At 30.1% G+C, this 18,095-nt stretch overlaps 1 protein-coding gene across 1 annotated transcript; it reads left to right on the top strand.

The window, feature by feature from the left end:
• Positions 1 to 8,568: 8,568 nt before the first annotated feature.
• Positions 8,569 to 16,399, top strand: LOC103865236 (E3 ubiquitin-protein ligase COP1). Its single transcript, XM_033289406.1, is given in 6 exon segments — positions 8,569 to 8,748; positions 8,936 to 8,991; positions 9,248 to 9,326; positions 9,425 to 9,709; positions 9,779 to 9,889; positions 9,976 to 16,399. Coding segments are annotated over 6 exon segments (882 nt in total). The 3' UTR covers positions 10,147 to 16,399.
• The last annotated feature ends 1,696 nt before the right edge of the window (positions 16,400 to 18,095 follow it).

An 18,095-nucleotide genomic window follows, 5' to 3' on the forward strand; every position in this document is an offset into this window, starting at 1 on the left:
CTTACTCATCTGTTTACATCGAAATCTATGGTAATTTTGTTTGGAATCGAAACAAAGATAGTATATGTAGAGCTATTTGATCGGTCTATGCTATGTGACATGGAATAGCTTAAATTGTTAATCATTCACGTACCCTTCCGTTTTGCACTTCTTTATGATGTAGAAACAATCATAAGGTATTTAGAATTTATATTCCATTCAATGTACTTTTGTGTTCCAAGTTATACGTATATATACAATAATATATCAAATAGAAATAATTATCTTGTTTTATGTATCGAGTATAGTTCACTCCTCGCAAATGGAAATGTATAACAATTCCATTCTATGTAACCATGTGTACCATGTCATATATAGATTTACTATTCCATATAAATAGAAATGTTTATCTTGTGCTATGTATCGACTGTATTTCGCTCATGTCATATTCTCTTTGTGATTCCAAGACAAATACATTTGGTTTAGAATAAATGTTTTTATAGAACTAAGCGACTTTGGCTTTGTATAGGTTGCTCCGCTGTAATGACACTTATTATGTTATAAATGCACGCTGTTGGGATGGAATTGAAGTGTGTGGCTTTCACTGAAGAAAATGTTTGTGTAGCTGCGGAGAACTACTTGCTTGAAACACTGGCACTGTGTCAATCCGGAGCACTCACCCAGGACGTGTAGACATGGGTTTATGGTTTCTAAGCATAGTTTTAATGTTCTAGCTTTGCTTCTTGTTTTTAGATACTACCATCTAAACTACCTCCGTGTTGTAGTAATGTTTTATGTAATGACTCCAACTCTATGTATCTTCTTCCTTTTTGTTGCTTACACTGGAAGAATGAAATCATATTCCATATGCGTCAATTTGAATTTGGTGTAAGCATTATCTCCTTCCCTGCAATCATAAACACTTCAAAATGTGAGCAATATGTATTATATAACGTTGGTTAGATGAAATAGAACAATTAATTATATACTATTTCCGTATTTTGATTTATTTAAGTTATTTTTACATTTGAGTTTGGGTTTATGAATTTAGGTTTTGGGTTTAGTATTTAGGGCTTCCAGGTGGGTTTGTTCAGGGTCTAGTATTTCAGGGTCGGAGGTTGGTTGAGGTTGGAGGTTGGTTGTGATTCTGATTATGGTTATAGTACTATACTATGTTGGTGAGATGAAATAGAACAGTTAAATTTTACTATTTTTGTATTTTAATTTATTAAAGATATTTTATATTTGGGTTTGGGTTTATGAATTCGGGTTTAGGGTTTAGTATTTATGGCTTTAAGGTGGGTTAGTTTAGGGTTTAGTATTTTAGTGTTGGAGGTTGGTTGTGATTCTGATGGTTTTAGTATTATACTACGTTGGTGAGATGAAATAGAATAGTTAATTATATAATATTTTGTATTTTAATTTATAAAAGATATTTTACATTGGGTTTGGGTTTATGAATTCGGGTTTAGGGGTTAGTATTTATGATTTAGAGGTGGGTTGGTTTAGGGTCTAGTATTTCAGGGTTAGAGGTTGGTTGGGGTTAGAGGTTGGTTATGATTCTAATTGTGTTTATAGTACTCTACTATGTTGGTGAGATGAAATAGAACATTTTCTTTTCCATCATGTGTGTTGCATACAGCTGTCATATTTTTGCTTCATATAATTAAGTGTCCCTAAAAAAACCACGTCTCTTATATTTGGAAGTGAAACTGGCAACCTGTTAAGTAAAGGGGTAGAACCGGTTTGATTGAGACCAAAAAGTCTGACATTAAATTATGTCAAAATCAATGTTATTTCCTTAATTTGTCTCTCAAATATAGCTATTTCGCTAATAAGCCCTTTATAAAATTGGATATGATTTTATCGTTTCACTTGCACATGCCAAAAAATGTTTTTAAGTTAATTAAGATTATGGTGGCAACTCGAAAGTTCGTGCCACATTTTTTATAAACATGTTTAAGTTTTATTTTGTTTTTTCAGTTTAACTTGTATGCCCCAATTTACTTATATAGTAGTTGTAAATAATATATATATATATATATATATATATCATACATGTAAACTACGTTATTTCAATCAAAATTGGTAGACTGCACAACAATTCGATTGTATGATCATATACGAAAAGTACACCTATCATCGAGTTAAGATAAAAAGATCCAATGAAACGAACCTGAATCATGGCATACGTTAAATTGGTAGTACTATAAGTGTTCAATTAATTTTATTTATAAATTTCATGTTTCTTATTAAGTAACGTTGGAGAGTAAAATTTACATTATAGACTAAATGTGTTTTATAGTTTCAATGTAAAATTTGTTAACTCAGATATCATATGATTTTTTCTATTTTCCAATTTATTTTTCAGTTTGTTAAAATATGTTTAGGTGTATAAGTAATGATATTTTTAAAATATATTTTTTTAGCAAGGATTTGAAAACATATAAAGTTTTTTTAAAAAAAATTGTGTGCATAAAAATTAAAACAAATACTCCTCAAAAATTCTTGTGTGCATAAAAAAATTCTTGTGTGCATAAAATTAAAATAAAACTGAGAAAGTATATTGATTTCTCGTTTTGGGGTAAGTCTCTTCAATATTAAAGTGACAACTAGGCGATAGTAAACATTGGTTAATAAGCAAATAAATAAATAAACAAAACAATAATTAACATTTAATGAGTTGGGCACGAATCTATTATCTACCAACATGTCGTTCTGCTGTATTCCATCATATTTTTTTAATGGACACAGAACAAGTGTAGACTATTAGGTTCAGAGATTACACGAGGGTTATTGTCTTAAAAGCAATCGAATGTCCAAGGATGATGATTATTTCTCTCAGTTACAAAAAAAAATGATGATTATTTCTTTTCTCTTCAAAAAATCAAATGTTTATTTTAATTGATTTGTATTACCACTCAAATTTAACTTAACGATAACACAAATAAGGAATTAAAAAGTTAAATAAGTTTACTCAAACCGGCTTTTGATATAGTATATTGAGGGACAGAGACACAGAATATAAACAGCCTTTGGGACCAAGCCAAGCCTTTGACTCGTGCAATAGAAGAAAACAAAGTTAAAGAGGGGGCAAAATGGTGAAAAGAAAAGATTGATTCAAGCACAAGAAATCTTATGCATTGCAGTTTTAGCAGAGCCAGGTAGGAGCCACATGTGGGGTGAAGGAGAAGAAGAGGAGGTGGTATTGGGAATAGCGTAAGAGCAAACGATACTGACCGTCAATATTTTGCCACGTAAGCAGTTCTGAAAGGTAGTTGTTGTTTCTATGGTTACGTCCACTTCATACTTGCACGTGGGTTTTGACACCGACCGGTTTGACCGTTTGAAAGACTTTGGCGTCAAGAGTTTTCCTCGCTTTTCTGGTACACTCCCAATAATATAAGGAGAATAAAAATAGCCAAAGAAACTTTAAAGAGTTGTTAACGATTGTCTACCATTTTAGTCTGGTAAAATCTAAATGCCTTGGTCGTTAGTTCGTCTACACTCTAATGCTTAAAAGCTTGCATCTGATTCATTTGAACTCGAAATTCTTATCATCTTATTCTTAATCATTCTTTCACCAAAACAGGTGGTTTTAGTTTTGTTACTGATTCATAGTATCTTAAGGAAGATTGGCTAACCATTTTACTTGATTTGAACATTAATTATCATAACTTTCAGAGGTCAGGGCATGGCTTAATTAAGAACTTATAAAAAATTTTTTATCAAGTTAATGATTTAGAATTCGAAGTGGAGTTATATCATTATGCTAAAATTTTGAAAATTAATCTATTTTAATTATTGATGTAAGAGTTAAACTATATATTCATAGCTCTAGAACAAAAAAACATATGATTTAACCGCAAAGGTGTAAACCACTGTTCGGAAAGAATCAACTAAGTCAGTTCTCTAATAAGAGAATCTCCAATAAAAGTATTAAGATGAGTATCGTACATTTAAAATAAATACAAAAACTAAAAGAAAAAAATGTAAAAAAGTTATCAAATGAGGATTTATAACAAACTCACTAGAACTCCTAGCCACATGTCTATTTATTATCCACTTATTGATGATTTCAATCTTCTTAAGATTAAAATTTAATTATATAAACTAATTGTATTAAAATAGTAATATTATTTTGCTGAGGTGCTTGTTTTGAGATAACCAATAATGTTACTCTAAGCAACTTGAAATAAGTTAAAGCCTATGAGCGTCTTTCAGAAAAAAAATTCTACGTGAAGGCTCTTCCTTCTCCAGACTCCTAATAAAACTGTACGCTAGATGACCATTGCGTATATGCAAAAAAAAAACGATAAGCAATTCCTCTAAAAAGAGCTTACTAGGTCTGAGAGAGAAGACAACCTACTGCTAATATTACTCAGCAGAAGAACATATTGCTTTCAACCCTCTTGTGCAAACACGGAAGCTCCGGAACTTTCTGGCCAGACATATCTTCCAACTTACTAATTGCCCAAATTGAGCTGCAGTGAGATGAGCGTATCGTACTAGAGCCACTGAGTACAAACACGCAAAGAGAGGACACACTGAATATTGAGCGGTGTGTGTCTCTAGATAGTAAAGACTAAAGATGAAGGAAGAGGAGTTTGCATTTTATAATAGAAGTGTTACCAATTGAGGTTGAACTTGTGCTCCGTTGGTTGCTGAACCGATGATTAAAGAAGATAAGATCTTAGTAATAGTTATACATATTTGTTTTTGTAAGTGAAAATGCGGATTATTGAGTAGAGAGGACTTGCACATAGGAGAGAGAGTGGATGAGGTACTGCAAGTCATCAGGAGAGAAACCAATCTCATCCAGCTACACATTATATTGAGCCGGTCTTGAAGTTCCCTGAGAGATCACCAAAGGAAGCATAGAAGTAGAGTGAAATTTATCCTCAAGAGTAGATGAACTAATGACCAACTGGTTCTGAACTTACTATAATTCCTGCATGAGCACACATGTAGAACCATGTCAAACCATAAAAAGAGTAAAAGCTCCATGCCTATCTATCCACAATAGTTAATAGTGATGAAAGGAAACCTTTGCAGACAAGTTAGCTTGTAGTTAAAGTTCCACCGACCGCTGCGAGGTAAAATATCCTTGTTCTTTCCAAACCACACATTCTTTCGTTTCAAAGAACCAAACCTTCTTTCCTTTCAAGATCTCTACGCCATGTGGCACATCTTCTTTAGAGAGTGGCTGAGAGATTTACGTACTAGGCTTCGTTTCTAGCCCATTTAATTCAGATTAAAAGCCTATTAAATCTGTCTCGGGGTTTTCCATTAAAACTGAATTAAAAACAAGACTGATATAATATTTTAATAAAACAGATAGTTTCATAAATTCCTGAAAAATTTTGATGGCTCAGTGGTTTAATCGCTGCTGAGTATGTCCTTTTGCAAATGTTGAAGGGTCCTTTAAGTGTTATTTTCTTTATAAAAATTTATGTATTATATATAGTTTTATGTGTACAATAATAGTTCAAGGAACTTACTTTCTGGTGGTTAAGATGCCTTGTTTTGAATGTTGTTGCCAGAGTTTAAGCCCTACAAATGACAATTTGTTTTTGATTTAACAGTTAAATATATAAAAACACGATTTCTAAATTAATGTAGTTTTTTAAAAGACTACAAAAGGGTTTATTCTAAAAATAATTTATGAAGTTTAAAAAATATATATATATATTTAATTTGTTATGAAATATGTAGTATACTAAAATGTGTAGGAAAAGACACAATCTACAAATTTTATGTTGAAATAGATTTTTCTCTTTAGTTTCTATATGTTACATGGCAAATCTTATTCATTAGCGACATCTTGTTTCCCTCCCTGCTTTCGCCTGCGAGATAAACAAATAAAAATATATAAAATGCAAATTGGAACTGAGAGCATATTCGCTAGAGAATTATCGGTAAATGTTGAGTGTTTATATTTGAATCCTACTTGTATCATTACCCATTATACTTAGCACTACTATTTGTCTCTTGAATACTAGTTGTTTCTTTTTCCATGCCTATATAATAATACCCTTCTATCATACACCTCAATGCTTTTATACAATAGTCATTTTCTGTTTGTATCTTTGTATCCTCTCCATGTTTCTCTTGAAAATTTCAACCACGGAAACATTTCTTCAATTCTTCTGCTGCTTCGTATTCTTCTTCATTTATTTTTATTTTTTGTGTATTTTGATGCAATTTAGTTGTTGTAGACTTTTTGTTGTAATTTTAGTAGATTTAAGCACATGTTCACTGATATGATTGGTTTTGTATGGTTGATATAGTGATAGTGTGCTCTTTTTGAAAAATTTCTTAGTGAACCTTTCGATTATGAGGAAAAATGTGGCAAATCTTACGTCTTTAATTCATGCAAGTTGCAAATTTTAAGTTTTTTTCTAGAGTATACCTTGGGAAGAAACTTAGGATCATGACTTAACATGGTGCAAGTTTTGGTATTTTTGATCGAGGTAAGATGTTTCGTTTCTTTTTGCATTCTAGGGAGTTTGCACTAGATTTGACCACCACATTGTAACTTGTTCAATAACCTATTTTAGTTTGAGTCATTCTTTCTTTTCTCCATAGTGGTTTGCACATTAAAGTGAAACATATCTATTTTGAATACCAGAGTCTTCAATAATCATTACAATTAAGTCTTTACACTCCATGTCATTATCTATGACTAAAAGTGACGAGATATTGTTGTTTCCACAAAAAAACTCTTACTATCATGCTTCTTCAAATGTCATTTAGAGAAATAGCTGATTGTCTTTCATATACAGTTGGGTCAGTAACAATGAGGCTTGTGTTAAATAGCTAATAGTCTTTCATATACATTTGGGTCAGTAACAATGATGCTTGTGTTAAATAGTTGATAGTCTTTCATAAGGTTTCGAAAGTTTGTAGTTTCAGCATGTAATCTTGTCAAGCTTATGATATAGGTAAACTATCTCTTGATGCAAACTGTATAATGTAAGCTTTTTAAGGGTTTGTGTAGTGGAATAGATAGAACTTAATTCTCCAAATAACTACGTACTCAATAATTTTTTTTAAGAATTCTTAATTAAGAGATTAGCATTGGAGCACAAAAATGTTGGTGTCACTTAACTAAATTTTTAACTAACATTTATTATTAAAAAGTCAGTAAGAACCCTTATGGGATCGTAGGGTTAATCATGGTCTAAGTTATTTACAAGATATTCACTTTCACACACACAATAGATATCCATCATATTCTGGAAACACCATAAACTTACCAAAAGAAAGAGAAATAAGAAGTATAAGTGACCAAACATCATTAGTGAGCTAACGCAAAATCACAATTTTATTGTCAATTCCTCATTGTATATGTTAGTTTATGATTGTCTAAGAAATTTACTATTGATTAACTATTAAATACATCATGATTAAACTGTAATATTCAAATGTGTGCACATTAAAAATACCTTCTTAAAACATAAGAAAACAAATGATAAATGTGATTACGATTTCAACTGAAACTAGTGAGGATATAAATTGTGAACTATCACCCAATCATTCTACAATCAAATGATCGGCTGGTCATATTCGTAGTTGTTTGAACTAATGATTGATTCAAGCTTTGATTTTGAATGTGGTTGATCAAATCTTTGGATTAACCTATGGAAGTTTTGGCGTCTGATATGGTCAAAATTCCAAATGATATGCCCAAATCAAATCTTTGAATAAGTACAAAAACTTCATCTCTTGTAGAAAATACGATTTCTCATATCCAATAAAAAAACATAAGATGTGAAAAAAATTAAAATTTATTTTAAGTTAATTTAATATAATTTAATTAATGATATTTGGAAATAGAAATATAATTTTAATTTATCTATTTATCTAATGCAAAATTTATTATTTTGACTCTTATGTGTATTTTTAAAATTACAAGAGTTTTGGTGTTCATTCAAACTATTTCTGTAAGATTATATGATTTAGCATTAACAAATATATAATAGATAAATATGTAAAAATAATATGCGTTGATTTGGTACGATAGATAGTTGAGGATAATATGTTGAAATCATGTAAAATTTAGTATAGTTTTAATATTTGTTAATATAATGTAATTGAAATATAATATATTGGATGATAGTAAAAAATCTGTTAATCTTTAAATTCATTAGATGTCAAAAAAATATACCTTTAAATTCATTAGACATTTAACTTTAAAAAAAAATAAGTGAAAATTTAAAGTAGAAATAGTTGTACTTTATTATATGCTTATAAAATAGAGAAATCGTTTGTTTTTTTTTCCTAAAATGGATATATATTTGAAGAATTTTACGAAAATATACAGAGTTAGGTTGATGAAGCTCAACAAAACTCGGCCGTGAGATAGACTGCTAAAATGACTCGTACCCGCGAACATGAAGAAACGACAACCATTAGCGCTAAACAAGCGCGTAGGCACCAAGTCACCAACGTGTACCTTTTGTATCCTCAGACTCTCAGAGAAGAACCACATCACTCCTCAACTCCGCCAAACTCACCACTCTTCTTCCTCACATCTCTGAAACTCTCCACAAACTAAAACTATTTTCGAAAAAAATAAAAATAATCATGGAAGCAATTTCGAAGGATCCGTTTGTTCCAGCTGTGAAACCCGACCAGAGAACAACCTCCATCGGGGAAGCTGCTCACCGTCATGAAAACGACGACGTAGGAAGCGGTGGAGGTGAGATTGGAGCCAGGAAGCTAGATAAGGACTTGATGTGTCCGATTTGTATGGAGATAATAAGGGTTGCTTTCCCCACGGCGTGTGGATCTAGATAAGGAAGCTGCTCTCCTTGTTCGTTATATCAGATGAGAGATACATATAGTGTGAGTAATGAAAGAATGTCGTGATGATGAGCTGTTCGCCACTGCTGGTGTTTCTAGATGTATAAAGGTTTTTGACTTCTCTTCGGTACGTTCAAAAATCTTGTAGAGAATGCATCTCGGAATGCTTGACAGTGGAAACTTAGATGTCACGTTTCTTTTCAGGTTGTAAATGAACCGGCAGATATACAGTGTCCAATTGTGGAGATGTCAACTCGTTCCAAACTTAGTTTTTGAGTTGGAATAAGCATGAGAAAAATCATATAGCAAGCAGTGATTATGAAGGAATAGTTACTGTGTGGGATGTAACTACTAGACAGGTGAGTACTTTAGTCCTACAAATCAAGCACCACACCTTTAAAATATTCATTTCATGAACTGTGCAATGTATCCAAAAATGCAAGTAAACAACTGGTGACAGAGTCTTATGGAGTGTTGACTTCTAACGAACAGAACCATCTATGCTTGTATCTGGTAGTGAGTCTAGTGACGATTGTAAGGTACCCTCCAGCTTTTTTTCTCTCTTTTCACTTTCATCTCGCATAGGGCTTTGTCTTGTATGGAAAGTAGTAAATTAACTTTTTGTGAATTGAAACAGGTTAAAGTTTGGTGCACAAGACAAGAAGAAAGTGTGCTTAATATAGATATGAAAGCAAACATATGTTGCGTCAAGTACAATCCTGGCTCAGGCAACTTCATTGCGGTGGGATCAGCTGATCATCATATCTACCACTACGATTTGAGAAACATAAGCCAACCACTTCATGTCTTCAGTGGACACAAGAAAGCGGTTTCCTATGTGAAGTTTTTGTCCAACAACGAGCTCGCTTCAGCATCTACAGATAGCACACTACGCTTATGGGACGTCAAGGACAACTTGCCAGTAAGATTACTTCCCGAGCTAGTCTTGGCTAAGTTGTTCAATATTTACTTCTTCTTTTTTTCTTTTCAGGTTCGGACATTTAGAGGACACACTAACGAGAAGAACTTTGTGGGTCTAACAGTGAATAGCGAGTATCTCGCATGCGGAAGCGAGACAAACGAAGTATATGTGTATCACAAGGTTCACAAAATCTATAAGCCTCTGCTCTGTTTTTCTACAGTTATATTAATTTACACATATTGAATCTCAGATGTGTAATATTGCAGGAGATCACGAGACCTGTGACATCGCACAGATTTGGAACACCAGAGATGGACAATGCAGAGGAGGAAGTTGGTTCGTATTTTATAAGTGCGGTTTGCTGGAAGAGCGATAGTCCCACGATGCTGACTGCGAATAGCCAAGGAACCATCAAAGTTCTGGTACTCGCTGCTTGATTGTAATTAATATATTTTCAACAGATTTTAAAAAGCTTCTTGAATCAATAAAAACGATAAGGTCACCATCTATTGTATTTAGTGGGAGTAATAGAGAGAACAATTTGTCCAAATTAGGGTTCATGACTTGGAAAGCAAGTTTGTATTATAATGCTTGACTTGGACCCCCCTCAAGAGAAGATTTTGTATCAAACTGTATATAGATATCTCACGGTTCCTTAAATCTCTTTTTTTTTTTCTTTTTTTGTTCAACGGTTCAATCTCTATAGTTTATGGGTATAATCAAAATGCTTTGACAGGTGATAAGTCAAAAACCTTGACTACCTACTAAGCGTCCAACCACATGCACTTATAAGTCATCAATGTGTGCATGTAACAAGATCGTTGATAATTGGAGACTTTGTGACATTAGAGTAGTACTTAAATACTCTAGAGAACGTATAAAATGGGATTGTATGTGTGTACACTTTCTCATTATACGGCCATGTTAATATTGTAATAGTAATCCTTTTACATTTGGATACGTAACTCGGAATGTCATGAATTCTATGAGCATGCATGCTTTGGGAAGTTTGAATCCCATGGCCGACCATTTTAGTTATTTAAAGAAAAACAACTTCCTGAAATTGAAAACGTTACATATTTCAGTACTAGCTCATCATAGTCATTATAATTATAGGTGGCTTGATAAAAATAAATCACTAACAAGTTTTCTAGTTCCCTAAGTCTTTGACTCCGTATTTTAAAAGTTGTAACTTGTGCTGTATTTAAGAAGTCAGAAACTCTTTTAAAAGGAAAGAACGACTTTTTTTCGCAACGAGGGGGACACATGAATGTGTTTCTTCCCTTTAAGCAACCATATCCATGAAATCCTTTTATTTATGTACTTAATTTTGTACAAATAAACTCAAAACCACTCTTTTCACAAAGATTTTTTTTTAAGAATAACCATAGCTTAGATTAGTAAAATGTTAATTAATCAGATTGATAACAAGTATGGTCGATCACGTACGTCAATAGTAATTTAATTTAATTTGTTTAGAATATAAGTATAGTTTGATAGGCACATATTTGGATTTTTCGTTGTTATGGTAAAAGCAATCGTTTCACGGTTGCCACATATATTTCCCAAGTTCACATCGAATTATAATACTTATGTAGGTCGAGTTACGTAACCATATACCTATGAAATCTAAATGTGATGTATTCTTTGTTTGTTTCCATCATGTATAAATTAAATAGTACAACATTTAACTAGCACTCTGATTATTTTATCCTCACGAGCACGAGTCATATAATTATTTAACTTTAAATTCGGAACCCCCTCAGGTTAATCGGTAGTGGATAGCTGTGAAGAAAAATGGCAATAGGTGACTCGGAGCCAACAGTTTCATCAACACTTTTTGTTATCATGGTATATCATAATCATATAGTTATTATTTAGGAAGAAATAGCAAGGTGACTCTATAAATTTTATGTTAAATCAAACCAATAAGTATTTGTCACAGATGAAGGAAAAGTATTAGGCACAGTCGTTGGGATTTCTATTTGGGTTCCTGTGAGTTTTTAATTTTTTTTTTAATTGTGGGTGTTCTATATTTCCTTCAAATTTTATATATGTTTGAGTTTGGTTCTGTTAATAATATTTCGATAAAATTTTATAATATATCTAAGACATTTCAAATTTGAAGTTACTCAGATTCAATTAACAATGATTCTGAAGTACTTATTTAACTTCTAAATACTAAATTTTAACTTAGTTTTTATATTTATTTTTTCTTTCTTTTGAAGGTATTTTTAAGTTTTTGAGTTTTTATGCATAATCGAGTTGGATAATACTTGATATCAAAATACCGTCATGCAAAATTTATTCCAATAATTTTGTAAGTCAGACAAGATACAAATTCAAGTTTTTATTTCAGATTTGGTTTTCAAGTTCAGTTTGAGTTTGGTTTGGGTTTACAATACTCAATTAATTAGGTTTTCACATCATCCATTTTTAACCTCAACCTAACCATGTGTACATCCATCAGTAAAGCTAATGAATATATTTGAATAAAGTAAGGACATCCCAGTTCATTGATTAAGAACCATTACAATAAATAAAAGGCACTAGACCCTAGTAATCAACCATAATGGTGGGAACAATTATGAACTCTTCTCTGGTTTAACGGCTCTAGTTAATTTAAATAATCTGAGAACATAGTCGTCACATATAATTTGATTAATTAATTTGAAATGTATGCCTTAGTTTTAGTAGCAATAATCATTTGCTCCATAATCATTTTAAAATTATTTGCTCCATATGTAGAACAAGCAACATCTTATTTATGGTATTCGTAAAGTATGGTAGCAAAAGTCAAAAACAAAATGGCTATTGTAACATTTTTTAATGAAAAAATAAAAAAAAACTACTAAAATTTAGTTTGCTTGTTTTAACCAAAAATACTGGAATTTTTTTGAGAACTCTAGTTTTTAAGAATAATTTTATGAAAGTGCTCCCAAAAACCTTTTTTCAAAAATAGCATCTTATTTTTTTGAAAGTATAAAATTGATGTATAATATAACTTTCAAAATGAAAATTTATGATATAAAATTGCACAATTTAAAGAATTTATAATGAGCATCATAAGCACCTTATAAATTTATAAATCAAATTATAATAATTTATATGAGTTTAGCATCTTTAAAATTTTATTTTATAAAAATGCATAAAAATAGACATCATATAGTGATTTTAAAGGGTATCATAAGAGTTATGACTTTATATGTGTTTTTAATAAAACATTCTTTGATAATGCCAAAACATTGTTTTCGATTTTTATGTTTGCAATAAAATTTTGTAAAGAATAATGATATTTTATCGAAGAATTATGACATAAAGAGGCTTTAAGTTGCATATTTGACCACTTGATCCAAGTAATCGATTAATAATTTTTTTGATAAATTCTATCGGTTGATCCGGTCGGTCTCGTGAGTAATTGATTAATAATTGTACACTATTTTTATGAATTAATTTATTTTCTACCAGTGAGATTAGATTAATTCCGTCCACACGAGTAAAATATTCGATACATAATATAACCATATTGGTGACAAAAAAATTATAACCATATTAAAACAGTTTTATCATTTCAGAAGTCTATAATAAGTAAATAAATAACTATCACGAGAGAATCGAGTTTTAGTCTAGATTTACATGATGAGTCACCGTATATCAAAAATACTTTGAGTTTAATTTTGAAATGTCGAAACTCAGTTATTTTTTGTTGGAGGGTAAGAAATATTATTTGTCTTTTACCTTTGCCTATTTCTTCATCTATTAGTCTATATTATCAATCATTGAAATATTCCAAAATCATATAAAATCTTAATATTCCATTGTCAATTGTGTAAATGTGTATGGATGTATGAGGCATTATTATCAGTCCGGTCCTACTAGGCTGATTCGATAAATTCGACCACAATTAGAAATGACGCTTTGAACTTTTTAGTTTGAATCAATTTATTCTAACAATAGAAATGTGACCGGAATATAGAAATGAATCTTTAATTTTTATTAAATACTAACTTGTACAGCCGTATATAGTAAATTCCAATGTGTTAGATTAGTGTATTTATTTATGGATTCTGCGATCTAAAAGATAATCAGATTCACTTGTCTAATCAAAACGCTAAACTCAGAAAATTATATAACAAGTATACTTTAAAAATATAATCCCGGTTATTATCATCTAATTGGGAGTTTTTTTGCCAACTATAAGGTGATAATTATTAATTAGGTAAATGACTATAGCCTAAAAAAAAATACAAAAATGAAATAATATTTTGGAACCATATATACTGTAAACAACATGGTAGTTTTAAGAAAAGATAAAACATGGTAGCTTTTTTAAATATCATGTTAGTCAAAAGTATAGCCCTGATTATAGTTTGAATCGAATATTACAAAACGTTTATTTGATTTAAAGTTTCATTTCATGTTGTTAATTTCGAATTAGAATATCTTTTTAAAAGACAAACGAACTTTCACTACTAAATATAAATATATTCGAATACTAGTGTATTTTACCATCGGTTCACATGGTTGGAGACAAAGAATATTTAGATAGACAGAGAATATATTTATACGATATGATTTTTAGTCTTGTCCTTTTGGTTTGAAGAAAGGTTGGAATGATTGGATCGGCTTCTCGTCGTCTCTTCTTCTTCCATACAGTGACCAACTCGAGAACAGAAAGTAATGGGAGAGATAGGAATGAATTCCCACTTACTAATGCTAAGACCATCTCCAACCCACCTCTATTTTTATTTCTATATTTTCCTCTAAAATAGAGAAACTCTATTATAGAGGTGGATTTGCTCCAATGTATGCTTCTATAATAGAGTTTCTTTATTTATAAAGAAAAATATAGAGATTTGCTATTTCTATCTCTAAATATAGAAATAAAAAGTAGGATTCCTCTATATTTTCCTCTAAAATAAAGGAATTCTATTATAGAGGCATACATTGGAGCAAATTCACCTCTATAATAGAGATCTCTATTTTAGAGGAAAATATAGAGATATACATTAGAGATGCTAAGTCACTTAAAGTGGAACAATAATCAAAACTTAAAATAGAGTATTCTTCTAGCTAAAACTTTTTCGTTTGACCAATTCAATCCTATAATAGTATTATTTCTACATACCGACATTCACCATTCAAGGTGTTTCCCAATAAGTGTAACTCGACATTAGATTCTATAATTTCGTTTTTTTTTTTGTAAAGTTTGGGGAATTCATAGTATAGTAATTATCAATTAAAAAAACCATAATATAGTACTTCGACATTTTTCAAGTAGTTGAACTTATAGCATTTCATGTTGATCCAACTAAATTTTACAAGACTTGAAATCAATATTGAAGACGAAGTTGTAACGATATCTAAAACATGCATTTGAAATGGTACAAAAAAAAACATTGAAAAAAATATAATATACATATTTAACAGTAAGAATAAGAACTACTCATTTTTTCCTTATTTAAAATGGTCATGGAATCTCTTTACAAGAGTCTTAAGAAGACCAATGTTCACATTTGATTGAAAGGACAAGAATACATAAAACTAATGGTGGTATCAACCATTTGAGGCGATGTGTCTCTTATTGATCAATACTAAGTTTTTTTATTTATAGTCCGCAAATTATTGTGGAAGGGTTATGTTATCCACAAGTTAATAAGTTATTCCATCAATTTCATTTTTTTTGTTTATATTTGTCTGTGGTCAATTATATTAGAAGCCCGACCGAGAGATTGAGCCAGTTTGGATACCAAAGAAAAAAATTGTCTCTTGCGTAGGAGCTCCACAGGTGTTTGACCCTCTATAAAGAATTAGAGATACCAATATCGGGTCCTCACCTACATGAATCTCAATTTTGAAAAAGCCTCCTCGACGACATCATCCCTAACCCAATAATTAATTTACGACAAAGCTTTTTTTCTATTTTTCTTGACTCACCGGTTAGTCGCGTTTAAGAAACGTGAATATTGGATAATCTTTATAACAACACATTATATTAAGTTACAAAAAAAAAAAAAAAAAAAAAACAACACATTATATTATCTCATAAGTATTCCACCTAATTCTTCGTGTTGCAGGCATTATTCGATGGCAAATTATGATTATCATGACTCTAGAAATGTCACTATATCAAAATCATTCCACATTATTTTCTATTATTTCCCAACCCGTCTTATTAACAATCCTAATTTTTTTATAAATATATTTTCTCTTTATATAAATTTCTAAGAAGTGGACCGAGAGCTTATCAGCTATATCTAATCCCATCTTCCAAAAATGGGTTTCACGATGAGCCAAAATGTAATATATCAGAGCATCTCCAAAAAACATTCTATAACTTCAAATACAAAGTTTTTTGTTCTCTAAAAATAAACTTCAAAACTTCAAAAAAAGTAAAATTCTATTTGAAGTTCCACTACTCAAAATTTAAAATTTGAAGTTTCATATTTTTATTTGCATTTTGGTCTCTACAATCACACATCACTTTTATGATTCATAAATATTTTTACGTTTATTGTTTTAATCCTTAATAAATTTATATCTCATAAATATTTTAAATTTTGTTTACAAATTTTAAATTTTACACATAAAATTAAATAAAACTTTAAAATGAGATTTAAATTATTTTAAGATAGATTTAGACAATAATAATATACAAAAAAAACTTAACAAAAAGATTTTTAAAAATTACATGAAGACATAACTATTACACAAATTTAAATATTACAACAACACTAATAGTCAGGTAAGTTTGATCCGGAACCTTCAAAATTTTCAAATATTGTCCAATTTTTTTTTGTGTAACTAAAGATGGTTGTTGTGGTTATTTTTGATGTTTTTTGGTACAATTCTTTCTTTTTCATATCAAATATATTCACGAGTATTACTATCATCGAAAAGAAATTAGTTTTTAGCAATATTTTATGTTTCTCTTTTACTTTCTTGTTCTGATCTAATGTATTTACAAGTATCAATATTATCCGATTTCAACAATTTTTATCTCGTAATCTACAAAATAAAAAGAAGGAGAGCCATTTTTACTTGAAATGCACTAATAGATCATATATGCATTACAAAAATTATTTTATGAAATAATATGATATTTTTTTGAAGTTTAATATTAATTAAGTTATTTTTATTTAAATTTTTATATTTTAATAGAATATTTTATTAATTAATATTGTTGTAATATGTTTATATATGTGCTAGTTATTTACTAATTCAAATTAGTTTTGACAAATATAAAAATTATATTATTAAATATAAATAGTTTTGAAGTTTTATTTTTGGAAATAAACACTTTTAAACTTTAAATATATAGTTTTGGAAACTTCAAAATAGAATTTTTTTTGGAGATACTCTTATAATTCACCTAATGAAAAAAACCTTTTTAGATGGGACTGAATCTTTGTTTCGGCACGTTCGAATATACAGACCTTTCTATCACTGGTTCGAGGGGACTAAATTTAAAAAAGAGACAATATGTGGAATATCTCCAATTAAGGTTCAAATTTGCTGAATGTCCATAATTATGGATCCAAAAATGAGTAACCTTTTGACATTGTACGGACGAAAATGTCCTTATGCTTTGTCGAAAACAAGTAACTCTAGATCTATCAGCTAAATATTTACATAGCAGGTAACAATCTATATACCAACTAACATATCCGCTAATAATTTCAGTATCATCTAACAATCTATGTATCAAACAAATGTATCGACTAACAAATTATATATCACTTAATGAAACTATTAACAATTAATTAGTTATCTATTAAATAGTTCCAAATCTATTTGTAACAGCTAACACTTCATGTATCGATTAAGAATCCATTAAAATCTAAATAGTAGCAGGTAAGTAATAAAATACATACTAACGTATATATTATCTAAAAGTTGATTGTGATTCGAAATTAGAAACATTAGAATTGGGGTGAGATAATAAGATTAACATTATGGGTGTCAAAAGAATCAGAATAAAAAAATAAAGATTTGTGTTGAATTAGAAGATGATTTGAAGAATTTGTACGAGAGATAAAGAGATTAGAACACATAAAAGGGAGAAGAGAGAGAGATAGAGATAATGGTATTATAGTTATTAAAAAATTTAAAAAGAAACAAGATTATTTGACAAATTACATGAATTTCTGGGTGTACCTACGCCAATTACTCTTTAAAAAATTTGGTTAAAAACCAATACACATACCATTAAATTAATGTTAATCGACAAATCTGTTTTGTGAATCTTCTGTCCTAAAGGTTTGTGTTATGAATGTTTCTTTAACAACCTTGGTCTGTGAACTTTTTGAGACAGGAAACCCAGCAAAATGAATTCAGACATATATATATAAAGTCATAAAGAGATATTTTCTTTTTAACTTTTTAT

The sequence above is a fragment of the Brassica rapa genome, chromosome A04 (assembly GCF_000309985.2).
Source record: "Brassica rapa cultivar Chiifu-401-42 chromosome A04, CAAS_Brap_v3.01, whole genome shotgun sequence".
Classification (NCBI taxonomy): Eukaryota; Viridiplantae; Streptophyta; class Magnoliopsida; order Brassicales; family Brassicaceae; genus Brassica; species Brassica rapa.